This window comes from Rattus norvegicus, chromosome 10 (genome assembly GCF_021556685.1).
Source record: "Rattus norvegicus strain SHRSP/BbbUtx chromosome 10, alternate assembly SHRSP_T2T, whole genome shotgun sequence".
Lineage (NCBI taxonomy): Eukaryota > Metazoa > Chordata > Mammalia > Rodentia > Muridae > Rattus > Rattus norvegicus.
The window spans coordinates 50,562,715-50,589,980 of NC_141543.1; the positions used below are offsets into that span (position 1 = coordinate 50,562,715).

Sequence of the window (27,266 nt, forward strand, 5' to 3'; positions counted from 1 at the left end):
AAAAAAATTAGAAAAGGGAGAAAGCCTTGAATGGCAGAGACTATGCACATCATGGATAGGAAGAGCCAACAGCACCTCACAATTTACAACCAACTGCCACCACAGCAGATTCTAATGCCTTAGTGCAGATCTCACTCTCCCACTCTAACCCCTCCCACTCTAACCCCTCCCACTCCAACCCTCCCACTCCCAGCCAATTATTTCTATCCACAATGAAATGTATCATTAAAACCTCTGCAGAGGGAAAAAAGTGAGAGAACACACATTAACATTCAAGGGATTAAAACAAAAAGGTAACTTTAATGCAATAATAACAATAATCTGAGGATAAATAAATCCACAACAGACTCTAAAGTAGATTTTTTTTTCTTTCTTTGCAGAGAATGGTTTTCTGAAAGCAATATAACTGAAGATGTTAAAACTGAATTTCTGAATGTCCAGGAGGAACCGGCGTGGACCAGCATGGTACTTCCTGCTGCCCTCCCTCTTCACACTTGCCAGGGCAAGGCTGTTACCTCAGGATGGGAGTTAGTTTCAAGAGTAGCTGGAGGGCTTGTTTCCTGAGTCATCTTCTTGTGAGCCCATGCTCTGTGAAGGAGAAATCAAGTGGCATGTTTGTGATCAACTCTATCAGAGGACTCTTTTGAAAGCAGCATGCAGCTACCCAGCCTGTCATGTTGGGAAAGCCACCACAGAATAATATCAGACAACCTGGGCCTTCCCTAAGCATGCTCAGAGGCAGTTCCTGAACATACCTTCATTTCTGTGAATGTATGGGTACTGGTTTTCAAGAACAATGAGCAATTTCACATTTAATAAATGAAACCAAGTTCTTGTGACTGATGCAATGTCCTTCCTCTTCCACCCATTTCAAATGAGGAGAACCCTGTTTACCTTTTGAACAAACTGGGGGTTCACTGTGATCTCCTGGTCCATGGCCTTCAGTCGCTCATCCAGCTCTATGCATTTTAGCATCTGTGCAAAGCCATATAATTATGGTTAGCAATACACTTTGTCACTCACATCTGGAACTGACTACTAGTGGGGGGGCTAGAAACGTAGTCACTGATCTGAAACCCCTCGGCTAAGAGGTTATGAAGTCAAAATATTTGGATTCAAGAGTAAATACATGGTTGGGGATTTAGCTCAGTGGTAGAGCGCTTGCCTAGCAAGCACAAGGCCCTGGGTTCGGTCCCCAGCTCCGGAAAAAAAAAAAAAAAAAGAAAAGAAAAAATACAAAAAACAAACAAACAAAAAAAACAAACAAACAAAAAAAGAGATTAAAAAAAAAAAAAGAAGGGTTGGGGATTTAGCTCAGTGGTAAAGCGCTTGCCTAGCAAGCACAAGGCCCTGGGTTCGGTCCCCTCCTCCAAAAAAAAAAAGAAAAAAAAAAAAAAAAAAAAAAAAAAAAAGAGTAAATACATGAGCCAGGAGGTAGCGGCACACACCTTTAATCCCAGCACCCAGGAGGCCGACACATGTGGATCTCTGAGTCTACAGAATGAGTTCTAGGACAGCCAGATCTACACAGCAAAACCCTGCCTCACCTACCCCCCAAACCAAAAAAACAAAAACAAAAACAAAAAAACCACACAGAACGGATTTTCGTGCACCGCATAACCCACAGAGCTGAAACAAACCTGCAGTCGGTCCCATTAGCACCCTCCTCACCGAAACAGACAGACACACAGGCACAAACATGGCGTCTGTGGAGGTCAGGGGAAGAGGTGCAGGTGTCAGGCTCCCTCCTTCCACCACGGAGTTCCCAGGAGCTGAACTCAGGTCTCAGGCTTGGTAGCACTTGCTTTACCAACTGAGCCATTTTGCCAGTCTCCAAACTAAGGTATCACTTTAGGTGACACTTTTGATATCCACAAATTATAAAAAAGAGTAATAATAAAGTTCTACTTTCTACATTGTATTTTTCTTTTTAAATATTTATTATGTATACATCATACAGCTTTCTGCCTGCATGTATGCCTGCAGGCCAAAAGAGGGCATCGGATCCCATTACAGATGGTTGTGAGCCACCATGTGGTTGCTGGGAATTGAACTCAGGACCTCTGGAAGAGCAGACAGTGCTCTTAACCACTGAGCCATCTCTTCAGTCCTCTACATTGTATTTTTCAAACTACAAGAAAGAAATGTAGCATGCATTCTATATTACCATGGGTTATTTAGGATTCCTGGTATTTTTTTTTAAAAACATGTATGAAAACTTAAGTTTAATAAATGAATCGTGTGTGTGTGTGTGTGTGTGTGTGTGTGTGTGTGTGTGTGTAATGCCTGGAGAAGTCAGAAAAGGGTATCGGATCCCCTAGAACTGGGCTTATGGGTGTTGGAAGTAAATCCAGGTCCTCTGGATGAGCAGCCAGTGTTTTTAAACCGCTGCGCCATCTCTCCAGCCTTATCCTGGGAATTTTGCTGTTGGTTCTGGTGTTTTCAGACAGTCTTGCTACTTGGTCTGGGACTCAATTATAGGCCTCCCAAGCACCAGGCTCAAAGCAACAGGCACCCACCACTAGCTTTTAGTTTCTTATTTAACATGACCACACTCACTCCTTCCTTCACTGTCTAGATGAACCAACTCATTTCCAGAACCCAGAGCAGCTCTCGGGAGCGGCGGCCGCACACAACTGGAGCTATTTGCTCCCACGGCACAGCCCCTAGAGGCCCAGGACACTGCTGCTGCTGCTGACACGGGAGGTACCTTCTGCTCTTCCGCCTGGACACTCACAGAAACAAGCCCACACACTGGCAGCACAAGCAAAATACTAGATCCTTTGAATGGCTTTAGAGTTAAAGTAGGTTTTGGTGATCTACTTGGGGAATCTCACCTCCCATTTAGTGTAGCCACACAACCAATCTAGCAGACCCTTTTGTGTTCAGGCTGGGATACTGGTAAACAGGCTATCCTGGAGCACAGGAGCATTCCAACCAGCAGCTCAACTGCTTGTCAAAAATGCCAAACCAATGGGGAGGGGAACAGCCTTAAAGAAGGGGAGGGGGAGGGATTAGGGGGATGTTTGCCCGGAAACCAGGAAAGGGAATAACATTCAAAATGTAAATAAGAAATATTCAAGTTAATAAAAAAAAAATAAAAATGCCAAACCAAGCAGCAAGCTCACCTCTTGATCAATGTTATGAAGCATGGCTGGGTTGTTATACTTTTCAGGATTATCATGGAAACTGACCATACCATCCTTCTGGTTAATACTTGCAAAAATTTCTCCATCTTCTATCTAAAAAGAAAGAAGGAAGATAGGAAACCATGAGAATCCCGACACGAACATACAGTGGATGGATATAGCCTAAGTCTTGCTGTGTTGTGCAGACACATCGCAAACTTGTGACCCCTCTGCCCCCGACAACTGAGATCTGGAATCACAGGACTGGCTACTTTAAAAGCAAAACAAAACATGTGTGGATGTTTTGTCTTTGGAGGGTAACCCAAAGTTACCCAAAGTTGCAGAGGCTGTGAGCCACCCTGTGGGTGAAAGGACTCAAATCTAGGTCTTTTGGAAGAGCGAGTCCTTTTAACCTCTGAGGCACCTCTGCAGCTCAATGACATTTCTATTTTTTTTTTTTCTGGAGCTGAGGACCGAACCCAGGGCCTTGCGCTTCCTAGGCAAGTGCTCTACCGCTGAGCTAAATCCCCAGCCCTGACACTTGTATTTTAAGTGTTATCTACTTACTCAGTGCCTCCTAAACGCTCCATGCTAGCACTCACACACCAAGTCCTCCTACTTCATGCTCCTGATTGCTAGGACTGTAGTAAAAGCCCAGGTGCCCAGATTTGCAGTTTGGCCCACCTGTGAGCAATGAAACTGAGCTACTTAAAATGGCTGTTCCTTGTCTTGGAAGGGACAATAGACAGTGTTATGAGATAACAGCTCCAATTCAAGGCATACTAATTAGAATGCAGAGTTCTCTCACCACACATGTCATTGCAGACTCAAACTATGTATTCACCACAACAGCACTGCTTATAACAATCAGAATAGAAACCCATCCAAGTGGCCACACAGTTAGGATAGAAAGGCACACTGTAACATGAGTCTGTAAGTGGACCACCTACAAATATATCTACATGCATGGCTCTTAAAAAGCATGCATTGTACATCATTTATATGAAGTCAAAACAAACAATTAAACAAGCTGCTAGAGTCAGGACAACACCGAACCTCCTTGCTAGGTGGTGGGAGCAAGCACAAACGTGCACTTCACATTCTGTCTCTTTAACGAAGTCTGCATCTTTTGAAACTGTATGTGGTGGGGACTGAAGCAATGGATCAGAGGTTAAGAGACCTGGCTGCTCTTCCAGAGAACCAGGTTCAATACCCAGCAACCACATGGTGGCTCACAATGATATAACTCCCATCCAAAAGGATTCAAAGTCCTCCTCTTGCTACCAGGGGCACTGCATGCACATGGTGCACAGACATACATGCAGGCAAAACATCCACATACAAATCTAATAATGTAAAGAGAGACAATGTGTGCAATGGGATACCTATTAAGTGTACTTTCAGGCGTATTACCTAGTACAAGTGGTAGCTTAAGAACTTTGCCTCACCAAGCTGTCACCCCAGGGCTGGTGCTCTGCTAAGTCTTTCTTTTAAAGGTTTACTTTTATTTTGTGTGTGTGTGTGTGTGTGTGTGTGTGTGTGTGTGTGTGTGTGTGCACGCCTGTGTGCTCAGGTACCCTCAGGAACCAACTAGAGTCACAGGCAGTATGAAGTGCCAAACGTGGGTGTTGAGAACTGAACCCAGGTCTTCTGGAAGAGCAGTAAGTACTCTTAAGCACTGAGCAAGAGCTCTCGCCCTAAACCCCTGTGCTTTAAGCTGGCGTCAGTGTGTGGAAGTTTGTCCTGCACTCTGTCAGTGCTACTCCACATGGCCAGACTGATAATGCCTACAATCAAGTTTGGAACCTGACTCAGAATGCAAATCAACAACATCAAAGTACACTGGTTCAGGAACCACTTGGGGGTGGGATGGGAGGGAAGACTCTCTTGATGTTGAGGTCGTTTCAGCATCCATACCTGAGTAGTACAAAGACGCCATCACAGATCAACATAGCAGCACTACTTCATGCGTTGGTTGTGTGAAATAGTCAGGCATATTTCACATGACGTAAATATACTAAGTAAGGAACACGAACTAGCTACAACCACAGTGTATACCACACAAGCACATTTAACTGTTTGAGTGTCCTCTAGGATTCATTGTGATTGAAAGCTTTATCTACAGGGTGGAGCTATTTTGAGAGAAGACTTTAGGAGGTGAGGCCGATGGGAAGATCCTGGGGTGTATGTCTAAAGAGAACTGTGGGACCCTGTCTTTCTCTTCTGGTTTGCTCCATGCATGCACCTGTCATAATGTGCCACCCTCACAAAAGGCTAGACCAATAAGACCAACCCATTTTGGTCCCAAAATGTGAGCTAAATCATCCTTTTCTCTTTATAAAGTTACAGCTCTCGGGGTTGGGGATTTAGCTCAGTGGTAGAGCGCTTGCCTAGGAAGCGCAAGGCCCTGGGTTCGGTCCCCAGCTCTGAAAAAAAGAACCAAAAAAAAAAAAAAAAGTTACAGCTCTCAGACATTTCTTTGTGGTAATGTAGCCATGACTGGATATCTAACTAAGGAAATAGACCAAAATGTCCACAGTAGTTGACCCTAAATGTTTGCTTTTTTAAAACCTCTGATCTTCTCCATAATGAACACCGACTGCTTTTATAAAAATAAAAAAATTTACCACTTACCATGTGTAGAACATACTTTTCTGCCTCCTGAGGTCCAGATAACTGCACGCGACTTGCCATATCTTGTAATGAAAGTGTTAAAAAGGTCTGGAAGCAGAAGTAAATTAATAACATGTAGAAATGAAGGAAAGGTATGAACGGAATGTGTTCAGCACTCTTTCCAGGGCTACAGAAAATAAAATTTTCTTTGTGAAAATGACTTGCTGCTGACAAGACTCTTACTGAGTACAAGTGCCGACAGCCAGTTCGAAACCCAAATTCAACCCTACACCGTAATGGTGGAGGGAGACAACTGGTCCCATGTATTGTTCTCTGCTTTACACGGATGTACACAAGCGTGCACACACACACAATTCTTTAAGTGACTTTAAATGACTGGAACCAGTGATCTTAGCTGTTACTCTCTGGCAGAGTAGTGAGACAGACAGACAGCCCCCTCCTACACACATGAAGCATTTTCAGAAGAAAGAAAGAAACAGATCAAGTCCAGAAGTCAGAAGATCAGGGACTATTAAAAAAAAACAACCAAAGGGACATTCATCACAGAGAAAATGCTTATTCTAACATCATTAGGAAAACGTAAGTAAAACTATACAAGACTGAATTTCTACTGGGGTTAGTGAGAGTGCTTCCAGCTAAGTATCCGTGACATAGGCTTAGGTTGCTATGGAAAAGAGGTTCAGGGCATACTAAGGAAAAGAAGAGGAGAGAACAGCATGCTCCTAATTACAAAGGACTGTCTTCACAAACACACAGAAGAGACATGAGAGGATCTAACATGAGAGGATCTAACATCTAATGTCTAGCCAGGTATGGTTGAACGCACCTTTAATCCCAGCACTCAGATGAGACAGATGGATGGATCTCTGTGAGTTCAAGGCTAGCCTGGCTCGATAGCCAAGTTCTAAGCCATAAAGGGCTACACAGTGAGGCCTTGTCTCAAAAACAACCAACTACTGTCCAAACAGTGACAGAAAGTAGCCCCTCCACAATGGATGAGGCAGATAAGACTCCCAACTCAATGGTCCCTGTCCCCTGCCACCCTGAGACACCTATCACAAACATCAACACAGTCTCTCTGCTGAGGCTTCCATGAACAGCTTCTTTCTGCCTTGCTAGTAAGGAAGGGGCTTCATTGGACTGGAACTCCTTTCTCTTCTGCTACTATTACTCTCTTACTCTGGCACTAGGACCTGATGCCAAGTTAGCTGTCACCACCAGAGACTGTACTGCCTACCTCACTCTATGGTGGTCCTCCCCTACACCCCTGAACAGTGCTCAAGGACTCAGTATGCTATGACCTACCAGGAGCTGCTGGCACATGGCGGACCCTGACACAGTGAATAAGCTGCTTGCCCCAGCTCTGGCCACACCACTTCAGGACCCTGTTCATTTGGTCAGATTCTTTCTTAACATTTTTATTATATATATATATATATATGTGTATGTGTATGTGTATGTGTGTATATATATATGTATATGTACATGTATATGTATGTGTATATATGTGTATATGTGTATATATGTGTATATATGTGTATATATATATACACACATTTAATAATTTTATTTTTACATTTGTGTGCTTATTTTGTTCTAGATTATCCTATCTAAACTATAAAGCACATTTTACTTTGCTGCTAGCTCAAAAGTACAAGCTGGCGACTATTTGAAAATATTAAACTATGGCTGATGGGTCTCACAGCAATGCCTGCATATATTAGATTGACTTCTTTCTTTGCTTTATTTGAGACAAGATCTCACTCTGTAGCCCTGGCTACCCTGGAACTCTATGTATACTAGGCTGGCCTTGAACTCAGAGACCTACTTATCTCTCTGCATTCCAAGTGCTGGATCACAGGCATATGCTACTGTATCCAATCACGTGAGAGGTCTAAAGTTGAGCTGCCTAGCTGACAGGTTACATCTGTCATACAACTTTTCTGAGTTGCTTTTCTTTGTTTCAGCCTTCATTTTCCTTACAAATTGACTTCTTACTAATTCTTTGCTGGTTTCTTTTTCAATCAGGAAGCTGTTCCCTCATTCTTTCTAAACTATTGGGAGGGACTTCTCCTGCTGATCAGTGAGAGTTCCCTGTCCCCTCTCCTTCTCCAGACCCCACGTTCCCACTGACCTGTCCATCTCCGCCCACTCAATCCCTACTCTGCTTCAGCATCCATTACCAACCACTTCCTGCCGTCGGTCGGGCATCCCGCTACAGCCTCACTTCACTCCTACATTTCCTACCACCAGCTACCGATGACGTGGGCACAAGTCTGGGAACCGGATCCCCATCCTCTCACCAGCTGTCACTGCCAGGCCAAATGTCAAACGCTACATAAGCTTTTCTTAGCAAACCCCTATTACTTGCAGCAGACACTTTTTAAACAAGGAATCTGATTTATATGTTTTGTTTCACAGTTCAAACACTTAATATTTCTTTTTCTTTTTTTCTCTCTTGTAACACTGCTTGGACTAGCCTTAAGAAGTCCTTCTCCAGCATTCCCTGTGGCTAGGACAACATGCGCATGCCACTAGACCCAGCAGGCGCTTGTTCTCATCAGACACCCTGAACAGAAAAATGAGGAGCAGGACAGGGGGACATACACCCACAACTCTAGCACCCTGAACACTAAGGCAGGACATGGGGGCACACACCTGTAACTCTAGCACCCCGGACACTAAGGCAGGAGGATCAGTTTAAGGCCCACTTGGGCAACATAGGAAGGTCCTGTGTAAATAAATAAAAATTCCTTCCCTCCTACAACTTAAGCACATGTGCCTTGTCTAGCTCTGGCCTACATGGTAATGTCAGTCTTCTCATGTCTAGGCAGAGATCAGCACAGTCCGAGAGGTCAAGGCCAGCGATCACTAGCCGCCGCCCATCACTCCCATTTGGAACTGGTCACCCCTTCAGGGCTGCCTCTCTGCCTCCCAGTGAAGCGGTATCGCCTACCTTTCTTCCTCTTCACCTGCTCCTCTTCTCAAATACCCTGCTCTAGCCCTGAAAAGACCAAAAGGTATCAATCAAACTCTTTCTAAGAACCCAGCTGCAACAGATTCTCTCTCAGCATAGAAAGTCTGCCACACTTTACCCTATACCTGCTTCCTCTGTGCTCAAGAGGAAAAGAAAGGGACACCAGGTCTAAGAAGAGTCAGAGCAGCCAGGGGCAGCACCTTTGTCAGCCTCTGAATGTTCTTCTTATAAAGAGATGACAGGCACTGCTTCACCAGGCCCATGTTGTTATCTCGAGTGAAGGTCTCACTGTGCTTGTTCACCAGGTTCCGGAGCTCGGACGGGTTGTTGGTTGAATAAACTTGTGCTAACTCGTGGTAAGCGTTGCTGAGAGGCTAAATGTTTAAGATAAGGGAAAAAAATTACAGCAGCAGATTTTCAGAAAATGCATTGCGTATTATCATAAAGCCCCACTACCCAATACAAAGGCCGAGGGCAGGAATTCACTGTGGCATGTTTATTAGCAGTAACTCAGTGAAGACACACATCTCTTCTCTATCACTGGTTCTGGTTTTTGTACTGGTTAAACGAAAAAAACGAGGACAAAATCTTCATTATTGCCAACTGCCCCTCGCCACATATCCCCTGCCAGGTGCAATGAGACAATCTGCTATTTCCTTCAGGATCTGGACAGAGAGCTGAACGCCTGTGACAGAGTTGGAGCACTGCCATCAGGCAGAAACCGATTCAAACGCACCCACACTGGTCTTGTTCCTAGCACCCACACTACTGTAGCTTACAAATTCTTAGTAGTGCCTGCACTGTGAAGCCAATCACTCTACAAAGGCATTCCTCCTACAGCAGGTCTGCTATCTGCTCAGGGGCCACTAAAAGAACCCAGGAGCTTTCTATGGTGCTCTGAGTATGGCTGCCCTAAACGGACCAGACCCTACCCATCACTTTCCCACAGGGCACTTTCAGTAGCCTTCCCCCTCACAAGGAGACAAGGCAGTCAAGAGTCTTGAAAGCCACAGGGAGCTCCCAGGCAAAGTGTAGGCGGCCATCTCTCAACAAAGAACATGATGCGAGGCTTGCATACTGAAAATGTCGATGGCCTTTTTGTTTCTCTTCTTGAGACAGGGCCTCTCTGTGGAGCACCAGCTATCCCGGAACTCAAGCTCATAGAGAGCTGCCTGCCTCTGCCTCCTCAATGCTACAGTTAAAGATGTGCACCACTGCCACTGGGTCTTAAAATTTTGAGTTTTATGATAGTGACATTATTAAGACTCTTTGCAGCTGCTCAACTTAAAAAGTCTTGACCGTAAGGTATTTACCTATCTTTGCAGTTCTGGAGGCTGAACCTAGGGTCTTGAGCATGCTAGGCCTGCTTTTTTCTGTGTAGCCCTGGCTGTCCTGGTTTGCTCTGTAGACCAAGCTGGCCTTGAACTCATTCGCCTGCCTCTGCCTCCCCAGTGCTGTTGCTGCTGCCACCACCTGCTGCATCCGCTTGTTTTTTGACACGGAACGTCTCACCAGGACCTGGATTCACCTAAGGTCAGTGAGCCCCAGGATCCCCATGTTTTCACCTCACTCAACTTTTCACATGGATTCTAGGACTCAAACTCAAGCAAGCACTTTATCAACTACATCACCCCAGTCCTCTCTGTATGCACTTAAAAGACAAAAAAACAAAAAAAAAAGCAAAAACAAACAAACAAACAAACAAAAATCCCACTTTCTTTTTTAATGTCCCAGAGTTTGGCTGCTGGGGGAACTGGAACAAGAACTTCAGTGAGACTGCCCAACATTTGAATAAGCTCAAGTTCAATCAAATCAGGACGGTTTTCAGTATTTTAGCTAAAATGTAATAAACACAACCTATAACCAGTCCCTGCAAGAGCTTAACACCTTAGTGGGAAACGGGCTTCTGAGAACAGCTACCACCAGCATGGGAGCTACTCAGATTCTGACAAGCACACCCCGGGCGCTGCTGATAATCCACACATCTGCTAACCAGAAGTTGCTGGGAAAGCTAGGTCACCATAAAGTAAAATTACAAGACTGTACTGTCACAATGCCTTTACATACAAATTAATACAGAATGTAGGAAAATCAGCTTTGTTTTAAAAACTTACCTTAATAAATCTGCCCACAATTTGAGAGGTGTATTTAGGCAGCTGTTGTACTTTCCCAAGTAATATCAAAGACACTAAAATATACTTTTTATATGACTCCAACATGATATGGCTGACGGCCATGGCTGGGGTAGTTATGGCCTGAGGAGAGAAGACGGAGCAGTGTGAAGACTTGGTGCAGTGGGTGTAGCAAGATGGTCAGCTGACCACACGCATCAAACACTGAGACCTAAATGTCCACCACTATTAAGATGTTATCACATCGGTCTATTTACAGTGTGTGGGCACCTGTGCATACACTAGTGAGTATTTGGAGTCAAGGAACACATCTGTGGGACTGCTGTCTCTTTTCATTATGTGGGTTTCTAGGATTAAAAAACAAAAACAAAAATCACACAAAAACCAGGGAGGGTGTGAACAGTCCTCAACTACTACAAACTATGCAGCCAAGTCTCCTACAATCAGGGAAACCGTAGAGGTCAGCCTATTCCAGGTGCAATAAAGAAGCCGTACCCTGAGAAAACCAGTGATCATGGTGTCTCCCCTGCCAGGTAAGCGTATAACACGTTTGTTTGTTTTTGAGTAGACACTTGCTGTACAGGCCATGGCTGTCCTGGAACTTAAGAAGTCCCTGCTGAGCTCCTGAGTGTGTTAGCATTCCTGGCTTGTGGCAGCTTTATTGAACTATAACTCAGAGTACAAAACTTTCACCTTTAAAGCATATAACTCGGTGGTTTCCACCACATTTGCTGGGCTACAATGCTACCATTGCCTGATCCGGAACATTTCAGTCCCAAAAGAAACCTCCACTTATAAGCAGTCAGTTTTTACTTTTTTTTTCAGAACCTCAGGCAACCATACTCTACTTTGTCTCCAGTCTTGTCCGTTCTGGACACTTGTATAAAAGGCATCATAAATGTGTGATCTTTTGTGACTGACTCCTTTACCTTAACAAGTGTTCCAAGTCTGAGGTCAGTAAATGGCTGCACACAGCCTATCCACTCTTCAGTGGATGATTATTCTGGGTTACCCTACCTTTTGGTTCTACATGTTTTTATGTGGACAGTGTTTTTTATTTCTCTTGAATATATTTTTAGGAGTAAAATTGTTGGGCCACATGCTTAATGTTGTAACTGTTTTTGTGTTTGTTTTTGGGGGTTAGTATTCGACCCAGGACCCTGAACAAGTAAGGTAAACACTCTTTCACTAAACTGTACCCCCAGATCTTGAGTTTTATCTTAACCATCAAACACTTTTCCAAAGTGACTGTCATTTTGCACTCCTATGTCAACTATGAAGGCTCTGCCTATCTTTCAAACCATAGCTCTCCTAGTAACACTCGGTGACTGCTTGGATCACCCAAGTTCAGAACTGCACCACAACTTTAGAAAACAAATTACCTGCTCATAAAAATACAGTGCTCTTTCAAAGTTCTTCAGCCCCGTATAGATCATCCCTCCATAATAGTAGTAGCACAGAAAGTGTTTTGCATCATAGGCTCCATTCTCTTTACAGATATCCATCATATCCACATCAAGATATGGCAGGGCAGGTTTAAAGCACTTCGCTAGTAAACAGAGCTAGAAAGAAATTTGTAGTGAATCATTACACATTTCCCTATGGTAGGCTTTAGAAAAAATTCAGATTCCAAAATTTAAGGTAATGTTTTGCTTCACAGATGATTAATAATATAAATATCAGCACATTATTCCATTTCTCTTAACCATCTAGAATAAAAGAGTATTTCCTGCTGGGTGTGGTCACTCATCTGTAACCCTGGACACTCAGGCAGCTGAAACAGGACTGCTGCAAATTTAAGACCAGCCTGGGCTACATACGGAGTAAGATTCTACTTAAAAAAGGATAAACACGAACACTAAGGTAGAGTGAACCGCAGGTGAACTGAAAACCAGAATCCTGCAAACAGTGCAGCATCCACCCAGCACTCCTGAGTTTCCGGATAAGTAAACAAAGTGTCCACCTTCAATTCACTGGATTAGTGAAACAAAAACAGACCAGTGTCAGGCAGGGCTTGGTGCCTTCGCTTTTAGCCCCACCATGGGAGGCTGACTGACACAGGTCATCTCTGAGTTCTAGGCCAGCTTCATTTTCAGAGCTGGTTCCAGAACAGTCAGGGCTATACAAAAAGACCCTACAAAACAAACAAACAGGGCTGGAGAGATGGCTCAGTGGTTTAAGAGCACTGACTGCTTTTTCAGAGGTCCTGAGTTCAAATCCCAGCAACCACAAGGTGGCTCACAACCATCTGTAATGGGATCCAATGTCCTCTTCTGGTGTCTGAAGACAGCTAGTGTACTCATATATAATAAACAAATAATATTTTAAAAAACCAAAACAACAACAACAACAACAAAAAAAAACAAAACCAAAAATACAAATCAGACCAAGATGGTGAGATCAAAAGTGATGATTTTTTTTAAAGATTTATTATGTATACAACATTGTGCCTGCATGTATGCCTGTAGGGCAGAAGAGGGCACCAGATCTCATAACAGATGGCTGTGAGCCACCATGTAGTTGCTGGAAATTGAACTCAGGACCTCTGGAAGAGCAGCCAGTGCTCTTAATCTCTGATCCATCTCTCTAACTCCGAAGAATTTTTTTTTAACTAACTCTTTTTCAAACTGAAACTTTCCAGTAAATATATTAAAAAAGTGTGCAAGTACGAAAAGCAAGCACACAAGGTAAGTGATGTGAACCATGGTAATAGTGGAGATGTCTGCACTCACCCAACAGCCTGAATGGCAGCGATCAAGATTTAAAGTGAATAAAAAAATAGGTATGACCAGGCTTTGTACTGTACACACGCCTTTAATCCCAGCACTTGGAAGCAAAGGCAGGCAGATCTCTGTGAGTTTGAGGCTAGACGGGTGTATCTACATGACTACATGAGTTCTAGGGTTCTAGACAGCCAGGGTTTTCGTAGAGAGGCCTTATTAAAACAAAACAAAACAAAACCACAAATAAACAACAATAATAATGAAGTAAAATAAAATTAAGTATATGCTATTGCTGTCATAAAAGTACTGTGGAAGAGGATGTAAGAAAAAAGATTAGGTGTCCAAAGTAGTCCACACCAGGAGACACTCCAGTCTAGTTCCAGGATGACCTACTCAAATTACAGAATATGGTGTAGCGTAATACAGATCAGGTTCACCTCCACGATATGCATTAAATAGGCAAAAGTAAGATACATGAAAATTCACATAGATTGGGATTTTGGGGGGCTTTTTTTTTTTAAAGAAAAGGGGTCTGTGTGTGTGTATCTGTGTGTGTGTATATCTGTGTGTGTGTGTGTATCTGTGTGTGTGTATCTGTGTGTGTGTATCTGTGTGTGTGTGTGTGCGTACGCGCGCGTGTGTATTCGCCTGTATGTGCAAAGTATCTGTAGAAGAAATGCACAAGAAAGTACTAACGTGTGTTTTCTCTGAAGAGAACTACCTCTTGCAATAATGAGGGAGATATCATCATATATCTCCAATTTGGGGAGTCTTTTGGATAAAATAAGTGAATAATGTTTTAAGACATAAAAAGTTGCCCATGTTTTCACACTTAAGTTCCATAATTTAACAGAAAATGACTTAAATTTCAAACATACATTGCTCCAACCATCACAATGATCCTGACACAGCTCAACCTTTACAGCACCACCCTCACCCACCATCTTCTGAGCAGGCCCAGAACAGCCTCACATCTCTGAGCATGCCGCTGCATACTCAAGCTTCATACCTGGCAGAGATCGGCGTGTACTGAGGTCAGCTGGTTTGTATTCATCTGCATCTTGTCTATGGCTTGCTTAAGGATGCCAATTCCTCGAAGGGGCTGTCAGAAATGACATCTCTTTCAGATAAGTTCTCAAAGTTGGCAGCACATTGGATCTTATGTTGTCACTTACAAATAAAAAACAACACTAATTGATAGGTTCCTTACATAGCAATAAGATTTCCACACTATGTCAGGAAATGTCTGCGTCTATTCAGTCACAAAACGCTTTGTTTCTTGGAATAGTTAAGATAATTTCAGTATCATACTTTAAATCAAAACTGTTTTCCCTCTGACAAGGACTATCACTAGTAAACCATTGCTTCCTTGAGGCTGGAGAGATGGCTCAGCTGGTGAGCGCTTGCCATGTAAGCACCAGGGTCGGAGTTCAGGCTCCAGACCCATGCACAGCAGATGTGGCAGTATGCACCCAGCATTCCAGGACTGAAGAGCCAGAGAGAGAGAGAGAGATCTCCGGCTAGCTGGCTAGTGGGGCTGGACAACCAAAGACCTTCAAGTTTGTCAGAGCCTCTGTCTCAAAAACAAGACAGAGAGTAAATTAAGACATCCAATGTCAGCCTGTGACCTCCACATACACTGAATGAGCACACATGTGCACACACATGTATACAAAACTAGAGTACTTTCCTAATTGTTAAGCAAAGATAATTTTTCTGTATCATTTACCACAAATTACTGCTGTGGATGACAGTGCTGCATGTTTTCACAGGGGAGTATTAGCCCTAAAGAGTAAATAGCCACTGACTCTATAAACACATGTCATAAGCCAACTGTCGTCTGCCTCCAATTACAAACAACAGCACTCAGCCTCAAGTAAAGCCTAACTCTGAAGATCAGAAGATAAAGCTATAAAATACCTACATAACTTTATAGCTTTGTCTGCTTTTGGGGGAATGGGTTCTTTGATATAGTTTTTCTGTGTAGGCTTAGCTGTCCTGGAACTCACTCTGTAGTCCAGGCTGGCCTCCAACTTATAGAGACCACCTGCCTCTGTCTCCCACGTGCTGGGATTAAAGGTGTGCACCACCACCACCTGGCTAATAGCTTTTTCAATAAAGAGGCTGGTAATAGCTCTCCTCTCAAAACTCAGAAGAGAGACAGTAGTATCTCCCATCCCCCATGACAGGGTATCATGTAGCCCAGTTTAATCTTGAATTAACATGTAGCCAAGGACGACCATGAACTCATAAACCTCCTGTCTCTATCTTCCAAGTGCTGGGATTACTCAGCTTTTAAAAAATATATTACATACATGTATGTATATGTATGTATGTATATACACACACACATATATTCATATATGTATAATCCATATGTGTGTATATGTATACATATATACATATACAAAGAAATGTATATGTATATATATGTTCTGCATGTATGTCTATGCACCACATGAGGGGGCCTGGTGCCCTTAGCCAGTGCTCTTAACCACTGAACCATCTCTTCAGCCCCACAACTTTTAATCAAATTATTTAGCTCCTAAAGAATAGGAAGGCTCTTTCTGCTTCTTCCTCTCACTTCCCAATCAAAAAGAAACAAACTATAATTTGTATCAGCATCACCAAAGGCAAAGTCTAAGAACGTTTGCAGGTGACAGAGAACTGAAGAGCAACATCAGTGTGTCCACCCACGCTCTGCCCTCTGCTTTCTGCAGAGACCATCAACCATCTACCTGGCCACACCTGGCCAGTCTGTGATTTCGTTGAGCATTATCTCAACATCCATTTCCAGGCTCTGCCCATCCTCCCTGTGGGCTACACGAGAACGTAGAAAGCACCCACTGAAGTATTTAGACGAGGAGGACACATCTACAGTTGACTTCCCAACAGTGAGGGAGGGAAGAAACAAGTGCTGTGAAACACTAACACTGGGAGAATCTAAGTCAAGAAAGAGCACATAAGACATCATCATAGGGAAGATCCTTTCAGCGTTCTATAAGGTGAAATCATCTTAATTAAAAAGCTGAAAGGGAAAAACAAGAAATAGCATCATGGTAACACAAAGGCACAGGTAGGTTTTTAGCTTTTTTCTTCCTCCAGTGCTGCGCATGGAACCACATACTTCATACATGCCAAGTAACTGCTCTACCACTGAGCCACACCTCCAGCCCAGACTTGCAGTTTCAAAACAACCAGGCACCTTCTGGGGGCCTCACATGTAGCAAAGGCTGCTCTCAAGGAAGCACACACATTTAAGTACTGAGATGCTGAGTACTGAACCTAGCCTTCTCTAGACTGGTTTGTCAGTCCGACACGCACTGCAGCAAACGTGAACGACTTGACTGTTTCTCACCTGTTTTCTCTCCACGAGTGCGTTTGTTAGCTGATGGCAAAGCCCAGCGACTAGATGCAAAGACAACAAAGACAATGACAAAATATTGAAAATATAAACACTGCAAAGAAAAGTTCATCCAGGAAAAGAGGAAGTATTATTAGCTTACACGTATCTGTTGCGTATCGAATGTGCTCGCCGTTACAAGTACTAATGAAAAGCTGCACCTGTGAGAACAGTGTCTCGAAGTCAGGAACACTGGGCATGGAAAACTTCACAAACCTACGACAGGGAGAAAAGAACCAATAACCTTATCTCATACAGTAAAGAATAAGCAGCTTATCAGTGGTAGAGCGCTTACCTAGGAAGCGCAAGGCCCTGGGTTCGGTCCCCAGCTCCGAAAAAAAGAACCAAAAAAAAAAAAAAAAAAAAAGAATAAGCAGCTTAAGCCTCACATCCATCCTGCTCTGAGATTAACTGCCACAGGGCTGGAGAGATGGTTCAGTGGTTAAGAGCACTTGCTGCTCTTGAAAAAGACCTGGGTTCAAATCCCAGCCCCTACATGGTGGCTTATAACTGAAACTTCATTTTCAGGGAGATCTGATGCAATCTTTTGATCTCCATCAGAACCAAGTGTGCATGCATACATACATACAGCCAAAACACTCATACAGAATAATAAATAATTTAAAAAAAAATCAAGTATCAGAGCCCACCAATTTTCCTGGCCTGTTTTTTCCCCCTTCATGTACAAAACAGAGCTATAAGTAGACGTTAAGGAAAATATGCTTGAAAGAGGACAACATTCAGAATAAAAAACTTATTTTTTGAGACAGAATCTCTTTACATAGCCCTGTGTGACCTAGAACTACTCACTTATGTAGACCAGGCTAGTCTAGGACTCACAAAGACCCTGTCTGCCGCTACTTCCCAAGCTCTTGGATTAAAGGTGGGCATCCGCATGCCCAGCTTCTTCTTCTTTAAGCCCCAGTGTGGTCAGGACATTTATTCAGTTAAGAATCAGTTGCTTAGGCTGGGGAAGTGCTCACTAGATAAAGGCATTTGCAGCCAAGCTGGAGAAGCTGAGTTTGGTCCCCAAGAGTAATATGTTGGAAGGAAACAAACTCTAGTAAGCTGTCCTCTAACATACAGAGATACACATGGGACATGTGTGTGTCACCATTTACAAACAAACATTTTTCAAAAGAATCTGTTGCTTTTCCTGTTTGGGGTAGAATATACTCAAGGCAAAGAGAATGGGGTGTGGTGCGAGGCTACGGCAGCAGCTTAGACTCAATGCTGTAGAAAGAACCAGCTGACAGACCCAACAAGACGGGGCAGATGTAACAGGGAGCACTCAGAGGACCCATCCTGACTAAAGGGCAGGCAGACGGCACCATCAGCTGCCATGAGACATTTTCAGGTGGGCCTACAGAGACCCTCAGGAGAGAAAGCTGCCACCACTACAGCACTGCATTAAAGCAAGTGTGATCTCTTCAAACAGAAACTACTGAAATTAATTAATCAAGAAAAACGGTGGATTCTCCTCCATCTTTTAGTTTGCCTACTTTCATCTATATCGGCAGTTCTCAACCTGTGGGTGTTCACCCTTAGGCAAACCTCTGTCTCCAAAAATACCATGATCCATCCATAACAGTAGTAAATCAATTATGAAGTAGCAAGGAAAACAATGTTATGGTTGGGGGTCACTGCAACATGAGGTCCTGTATTAGAGGGTGGCGGCATCAGGAAGGTTGAGGACTGCTGATCTACACAGCGCTACTTAACAATGTTTCACTTTGTAATTCACAACCGTCAACAAAGCGTTGTGATTTATACTTAAAAAAGCAGCTGCGCAGGGCTCCACCTTCTGTAAGTAAAAGAACATGGGTGGAAACGAGGCTTCAGACACACGTTAGGCTCCTTCCATACAATACTTACATATAACTAACATACAATTGTAAGACACTATGTAGTGTCGAATGTTTTCAAGGTTGCAGGCACTAGCACCAGGGAGGCTAAGGCAGGAAGATGGTGACCAGGACTGCCCTGTGTTGAACACTGAAATCCCTCTCAGAGGGGAAAAAAAGAAAAGCTTTTTGAGCTGGGGAGTTGGCTCCAAGGGAAAGGGTGCTTATGGCCAAGGTTGATGATTTCAGGTTGATCCCTGAAACCCACATGGTAGGAAAGAACCAATTTCCACACGTTGTCTCTGACCTCTACAAGTGGACACAAACACACACAAATAAATACATGTAAAACTTATGTTTTCACATACATCTCATGTGACATATATGTGTAAGTATATGTGTATATAAAATACAGACACTATCTGCTGTTTCATATCAATAAGAAAAAATACACTTTTGTCTCAGAATTCCTAGTTTGACTAGGGCCAGATGTTTATTATTTTAAATGCACGAAAACATCCCCATTTATATGTTCTACATACACTACAGCAAAACAAATTCTGTGAGACATTGTTACAAGGAACTCCAGCTACCGTAGATTTGAAAATCTGTGCCAGGCTATAAGAAGACACATCACTAACTATAGTCCACCACGCCCTACTTTATTACTCTACACATTTGCTTTCAAAGTTAGAAAACATGGTCAAGGCTCTGCATCACATGAACACAATACTGAGACAAATGTAATCATAATGCCTAGCTATTTTCTAAAAGAAATTTCGAAGTAGCAAGATGGCTCAGAGATTAAGAACATCACTGTTCTTGCAAAGGGCCTTAGTTCAGTTCCCAGCACCCATGTCAGGTGGCTGACAGCTGCCTTTAACTTCAGCTCCTCTTCTGTCCTCTAAGGGAACCCGCACAACACAAACACATAAATTAAATATATATATATATATATATATATATATATATATATATATATATATGTATGTATTTTTTTTTTTTTAAAACCAGTCTTCTGGTTCAGGACAGCCAGGGCTACAAAGAAAATCACTGTCTTTTACATTTCTTTCTTTTTTTTTTTCTTTTTGGAGCTGAGGACCTTGCACTTGCTAGGCAAGTGCTCTACCACTGAGCTAAATCCCCAACCCTGAAAATCGCTGTCTTAAAAAATAACAACAAAAAAATTAAGAAAATTCAAATCTATACATACATACATACATACATACATACATACATACATACATACATACAATGAATCAAAATGATTCAGCTGGAAGCTGGATTATGCACTCTGCAGTTAAGAGAACGTGTTCCTCTTGCAGAGCCTGGGTTGGGACCCAGTACCCATAGGTGGCTCACAACCACCGATAACTTCAGTTTCAGAGGACTCCAACACCCTCTTCTGACTTTTGTACACACAGAAATGCATGTGGTACACATGGACACATGCAAGCAAAATACTTATGCCCATAAAAATCAATGAATCCTTCAACTGGTGTCAGTGTAGTAGGGCACACCTTTATTAATCCCAGCCCTCAGAGGCAGAGGCAGGTGGATCTCTTTAATTTGAGGTCAACCTGGTCTACAAAGTGAGCTCAAGGACGGCCAGAGAGATCCTGTCTCCAAACAAACAAAAGGCATCGAACTAAACAAGATGTAATAATAAGCAATAATATGTGGGGACACACGCACACACACACACTAGAAAACACAGACTATAACGAACACAAATCTATAAAAGAGAAAAAAGTGCCCCTTACAGAACGGCAAGGACACCCAATGAGTGTTCTTGAACATCTAAAGCCCCAAGCACAGTGTCCAAGTGGGACAAGTTCTTCGCAAGGAGTTCTCCACTCTTGTTGATGAGTTCACAAAGCTGAGTCATCTGCCCTGCAAAACACAACACTCACGTTAAGTTAGGATGCTCACCAGACTAAAGCGCTCTAACCAGACTTCCTTCTCAAACGCTTGGATGATTTGTTATGTCCTCCTCTAAGACTAGGATGGGAACTGCCTCAAAACTAGTCAGAGGAAACACTAGACCTCCCAATCCCCTTGGTCTCCAGAAAGCACCTGCAGTTTCTTTTCTTTTTTTTTTTTTTTAAGGATTTATTTATTATATATAAGTACACTGTAGCTGTCTTCAGACACACCAGAAGAGGGCATCAGATCTCATTACAGATGGTTGTGAGCCACCATGTGGTTGCTGGGATTTGAACTCAGGACCTCTGGAAGAGCAGTCGGTGCTCTTAACCACTGAGCCATCTCTCCAGCCCGCACCTGCAGTTTCTAAAGCCAGAAGTCTGCACATCACTATCACCGTCCTTCTCAAAACCAAGCAGGACTTGAGTTATGCCTAAGTTCCTCAGCTCCACTCCTTTCCCTCCCATGTCTTAACATGGACGTTATCACTTCTTGTGTGGCCTGCTTGGTGTACCGTCTATTCCAAATTCCTTTATTCCAAATTCTACTTCATATCACTCACACTCAGTCAAATTACACCAAAAGCTTTAAGAAATCCAAACACTCCAGCTCATTTTTCACGGCCAACTTAATAGCTGGTTTCTATTTTTCTAGCCATGCCTTTTACCATTTTCCCACAGCCGCACTCTTCAGTGACACCAAGCTGAGAAAACCAAGATTTCACGCTCTCCTTCTGTGCTTCTACAGTCTTCACACTGACTCACCTCCCTTCACTCGTTAGCTTAGGCCTTCTCTCTGCCCTCACCATACTCCGTCCCCCACGACTGACTAACCCCTCCTCTGTGCCCTCAATGCACTACAAGGGACAGCAGTGAGCAGGTAATTGAAAGTAAATACATGTGTAAGGATCTACTGAGCAGCTAAGCAACACTCCTCGGATTAATCTCCAAACTGTTAAAAAAAAAAAAAAGTTCTAGCGTGGCTAGGAGGCAAAGGCAGGTGGGTCTCTGTAAATTCCAAGCCAGCCAGGATTACATAGTTAGACCCTAGCTCCAAAAATGTGAGTGCTTGATTCCAGACAGTATGTCTATAAAACTAAGCAGAAACCTCTCCCATCCAGATCCTATACTCCAGCTAGCCTCTTTTCTCAGAAGCAACCCAGTGTTACCAACGAATGCCACAGCCCACCCGTATAGGGACACTCACCCATGCACGCATGCGGTCTCTTTATTCACACAGGTGGTGACACTGTGTTGTGTACACTATGAAGCATCTCTTTGCTATTTAAGGATGATTCAGATTCCTTTTCAGTTCACAAAAAGTAGATGCACTTTTCTTCCCAGCTGAACAGCAACCCATTTGTTTGTATTACTTAATTCTCATTTTTATTTTGTGTCTGCATCTGTATGTGAGTATGTGCACGTAAGTGAAGGTGCCCAAGGACACTGAAAAGGGTTTTGGATCCCTTGTAGCTGGTGTTACAAGTGGTTGGGTGTCCGCTAACAATGCTAGGAACTGAACTCAGGTCCTCTGTAAAGCAGTCTATGCTGAGAGCTGTTCTCCAGTCCCACTTAATTACCTTATTTAGCAGTAAGAATCTCATTGTGTAGTGCTGGCTGGCCTTGAGATCCACCTGCCTCTGCCTCCTGAGTTACAGAATTAAAGGAGTGCACTCCTATGTTCACTCTTTCTTAACTAATCCTACTTGTATGGTATGGATGAGTGATTTATGTGAGGGGGAAAAAAAAAAACACTCACAGGTATGTACCTGGCCTGTGAGCTTAAGTCTGTCGCTAACAAGGAAAATGAGAATTATTATTTCGCCACTTAAACCTTACAAAAGTTAGGTGGACAACTGCCGGGACACACCTCATACAAATGGAGACATGAGGGCTGGAGAGATGGCTCAGTGGTTAAGAGCACTGACTGCTCTTCCAGAGGTCCTGAGTTCAAATCCCAGCAACCACATGGTGGCTCACAACCATCTGTAATGGGATCTGATACCCTCTTCTGATCTGTCTGAAAAAACAGCTACACATAAAATAAATAAACCTTTAAAAAGAAAATGGAGACATGAATTTCAAGGAATTTCCAGACGTCGAAAGCATTTTTACATGCTTTCTGCACTCAATTCCTTTAACTCTGTTAAGGAGAGATTACATTCTCCTGGCTCAAGATTATGTATGGCCAAGTGAGGAGATGAATGAACCAGATGGTATGTGAATTAACGGGGGGAATAAAGCAACAACTGTACGGCCTAGAAATGGAGTCCGACTACTGAAAGCTCCCTTGGAGCTCGGTACGACCAAAATAGGGGTGGAGGATTCCGAGCGTGCGCTGCTGGCCAGCCAAGACTCAAGCCTTAGAGCCAAGGAGCCTAGAAAAGATTCCCCTCCAGCCACTGAAGAGGCCTGGTCAGGGGGTGGCTAGACCGCCAGGACAGATAGGACTCTAGACCAATCACCGAAAACCAGTGACGGCCAAGGGACCAATGGACGCTCCGGAATGTCCCTAGCGGAAGTCACGCCCCCAAACTGTCAAGCGGTGGCTGGGGCCCGAATGGGGGCGGGGGGTGGGGAAAGGGGGAGGGGAAGGAAAGTCTCCACGGCCCGAGACTGGGGAAGACGAAGGCAGGGACTACGGCGCCAGACAGCACGAGGAGTGCTGCTCACGACCGTGCGCTCCTACCCTAAGTACCAAGGCCTGAGCAGGTCCAGGAGAAGGTAGAGCTAAGGGCGGTCCCAACATCCGCACCGGCGCCAGGGCATACCGGCCCAGCCCTACGGCCCAGGCCTCACCTTGAGCTGAGAGCTGTCGGACACTGTTCACGAACTGCTCCAGAGCAGACGCCATGTTTCCCCGCTGGTGGCCAAAGCAACAGAGGTAGCTCGCGCGGGAAAAGGCGGCCGCTCTAGGAGGAGGGGCCCGGCGACCCACTAAAGCCTGGAGGGAGGTTGTGTCACTTCCGCCGACCAAGCGCCGCGAGATCTTACCTAGCTGAGGCTCCTCCTGTCTCTATGGAAACAGTTCCGCTAGTCGCCGGAAGTTAGTTCCCCTCCCTCGCCTTTCAGTGTAATGTACATGTGAAATCTGTGCTCGTGTTAAATGGAAATAATGAAGAAAGGAAGGAATAATACTTAAGCACAAGATTTCTGGGCCCAGTTTTGCTTAGAATGGCTGAACATTTTTTTTTGGTTTTTTCTTCTTGTTTTTTTCTTTTTTTTGGAGCTGGGGACCGAACCCAGGGCCTTGCGCTTGCTAGGCAAGCACTCTACCACTGAGCTAAATCCCCAACCCCTAAACATTTTTTAAAACCTAGCTACATACTTCCAACACGGCTCCATTGCCACTTTCGGAAGGTACATGTCAATGGAAAAACCATACCTTCCCTTCCAGAGGCAAGGGAAGTGGGAGGATGGGGAATTCATATGTTGCCGAGGAGTAGTGGCTTTTATCTAACCACCAGAAACCCTTCTGTATTTGAGGTTGTGTTCATTTCTGGACATACACAGTGCCTGAGACCTAACAGCTTAGTGCTGAAAAGTTTCCCAAATCAAAAGTATAACATTAGGAAGGTTTTGAATTCTCCTAAAGCTGAAAATTAAACCCCAAGCAATTCCCCGGGTTTCTAGCCTCTCCGGGTCTAAACTGTGACATTGATTTTTCTCATTCCATCTCTAATTCCTTATATGACTCTTCATCTATCTGTAAGTAACAGGTTAAACTTTTCACAAACTTCTCCCTCTGAAGTAAGCACGTAATCTAAGGCTAAGGGGTTCTGATAGATAGCACTGCACACTTTAGGTTCCCGCTTGGCTAGGAACTAATTCCTAGGGTTTCTAGTGCTATAGCAAAGATGACAAAAAGGTACTTTGTATCACTTTATAAAATGAATGAAAGTCCTTTTTTTTTTTTTTTTTTTTTGAGGGAGACTGTGAATGACTCTTTTGAAATGCAACAGGGATCCAGGGTGTTAGTGTTACAGCTCTGAGGGGCAAGTCCCCCCCCCCCAATACAATTGTTGCAGCTCTGAGGGGAAGTACCAATGCATGTGTAACAGCTAGGGAAAGAGTTCTCCAACGGAAGTATTATAGCTCTGAGGGGAGAGGTTTCCCCTAGGTAAGTGTTACAGCTAAAGGGAACGTTATTCTGGCAGTCTGGAGCCAAGGAATACACACAACAAACCTCACTCAAGAGATTGGGAGAGGTACAAGAGGGTGCTGCCTCTACTTCTGGGAGAAGCAGAGGGAACTGGTCAAGAGACAGTCTTATACAGACTTTTTTGGGGTAGGAGTTTTACAGGGTGGAGGTTTCCAGGGTGAGGATTGGTGAGATTTCAAGCCAAGCCCAAAGACTGGTGAGATTTTGTGCTCAGGGATTGGTAGGTTTGAGGGCTGAGGAATTGGTGGGTTTTGGTAGGTTTTGAAGTCTGGAAGAAGACTTGGACTTTTTAACTTACATAGGGTCTTGGTTATACCGAAGATAAAAATCAATTTTGTGGCCATTCTTCCATTTCAAGTCTTCTGGCTGGAGGTGTGACAAATCTTTTCCTGGGGAGATGCTGTACACACAAGTACTTATCCCAGAAAAGGAGTCCACAACAGACCAAAAGAACAGACACCACCAAAGTCCAACTTGGTTGAACCAATGAACTTTACTGGGATTATTTATAAGAATATAAGAGAGGGGTTACTTAGAGGAGTAGAAATGACTCAAAGCCTTACTGCAGTATGGATGACAGCTCACAAAAGCTGAAACCAGAAACACTGCACAGCATGAAGGAAGCTCAACAGGCTGGAGAGCATCCTTTCTTGCTGACTTGGTTGTTTTAACACTTCCAGGCTGCTGGGATGGTTTCTGCTTCTTCCAGGCAGCTTGGTCTCAGAAACTTCTTTTCAGCTTGATTTCTCTGAGACACTCAGTCAAGTCTTTATTGCTTGCTCAGCAAGAAAGGAGCCTAGTGAATGTGGTCAGTTTCAGGAACTTCTGAAGTTATTTTGAATTGTTTACCTTCCTGTTTAAGGAGCTTCCTTGTAGGATGGAATGTTTCACTTGGAGGAAACTGTCTCACAACAAGGATATTGAAGAAGATTATAGGTTCCAGGTTTACAGTTAGAAATGGCACTATCCTTTGGAAGAGTACTGCTTTATCTTTATCCTTCCAAGTGGTCAACGAACCACAGCTCCAATAAGGGAAGAAACGCCAGTCCTGGGTGGCATATCTAGACATAACTAGAACTTCACACAAGTACTTACCATTAAGCCTGTACTTTTTTTTTTTTTTTTTTGGATCTGGGGACCGAACCCAGGGCCTTGCACTACCACTGAGCTAAATCCCCAACCTCAAGCCTATACTCTTGTTCCCAATACAGACCCACATGTGGTTCACTCTAAGTTGAGCGGGCATTACTTATGGTATCACACATGTCATGGCATAAGGATATTAACTGTTTGGGGTCAAGAATGTGGATTCAGTTGGTCTGGTTACACGGGACCATTTCCAGACTTGTATCTACTTCTTAATGGGGGATCACTGTGGGTTGAAACAAGTATATTGATCTCCTAGTTGGCAGATGGAACAAGTAGTCTTATTATGTCTGCAGGCCCCTAAGACCTTTTTTTGGCAAGTGAAACGGGTGTGATAAAGTAAGGTTTTCATGATGGCTTGGTCATGTGGAGTATTGCAGATTTCATGAGACAGACTTAAGTGTAGAAAAAAGGCTCAGATGGGTAACAACCAGTAGCAGTGAATTATCGTGCCCACAAGAGGGAAAAGAAGAGAAGTCACTTGCCATGTTTCTAGTTGACGAGTGCAGTCTCTGCCAATCCTATGGCAAAGATGAGGGCAAGGGTCACAGTAACAGATCATGGGCAAGGGATGACAAGGACAGTAAGAGAACCGATATAGGAAACAGTTTCTTTATGTCACCAGATAGATGGCTCTCCTCAAGCTGCTGTCACATAGCTGAGTCTGCCCCTGGCTGACTAAAGTGGGGCTGCAGTCCTCTGTGGTCTCTGGCCCACAGTTCTCTTCCTCCAGATGACTGTGTGCTGTGATGAGCCATCCGTTCATTCTCGTCTCCAGAAGCTGGTTTCTCTCCGCTGTGGTGAATGTAGATCCCACCATTACTACACCGTGGATAAAGTGGCAGTGAATGGATCCTCCAAAGGGACTTTAGGGGTTGGCCATCCCATTCTTTTACCCACATAGCATCTCCATTTGTGGTTAAGCTCCCTGCTTGGATGGTATATAGTAACCCAGGATAAGCCAAGAGCCTGCATTTGTTGTCTCAGGGTAATGTTGCCCAACCCCTGTATAATCTGATAAGGGAAGGCAGGAGTCCATAAAGGATAAGAGGAGAACCCTCTGTGTCTAGTAGGGCCAGATCTAATACTTAACCAAGCAATTGGCAACAGCTGGTCCCAGACTGGAGGACACTCAGTGAAGTCCACAACTATATTTTCAAATGGGGCTCTTCCAACACTCTGTACCCTAGAA

The 27,266-nt window shown here is 43.8% G+C and overlaps 1 protein-coding gene, 1 long non-coding RNA gene and 1 pseudogene across 4 annotated transcripts; 1 reads left to right on the plus strand and 2 right to left on the minus strand.

The window, feature by feature from the left end:
* Positions 1-280: 280 nt before the first annotated feature.
* Positions 281-23,705, minus strand: Cops3 (COP9 signalosome subunit 3). 3 transcript variants are annotated; one of them, XR_015630329.1, is made up of 13 exons: positions 23,566-23,705; positions 20,605-20,734; positions 17,101-17,213; positions 16,953-17,002; positions 14,604-14,696; positions 12,254-12,433; positions 10,854-10,994; positions 8,865-9,113; positions 8,719-8,766; positions 5,763-5,849; positions 3,129-3,242; positions 895-975; positions 281-588 (listed from the first exon to the last, which is right to left on the minus strand). XR_015630329.1 is itself a non-coding variant. In XM_087570344.1 (12 exons), the coding sequence occupies exons 2-12, from the start codon at positions 20,727-20,729 to the stop codon at positions 535-537; spliced, it is 1,212 nt and encodes a 403-aa protein (XP_087426470.1). In that variant the 5' UTR covers positions 23,566-23,705; the 3' UTR covers positions 281-534.
* LOC120095427 (U1 spliceosomal RNA) lies at positions 11,259-11,412 on the minus strand (annotated as a pseudogene).
* Positions 19,848-23,654, plus strand: LOC148002894 (uncharacterized). Its single transcript, XR_015631664.1, has 2 exons — positions 19,848-20,395; positions 22,425-23,654. It is a non-coding gene; the product is annotated as an uncharacterized LOC148002894 (long non-coding RNA).
* Positions 23,706-27,266: the final 3,561 nt, after the last annotated feature.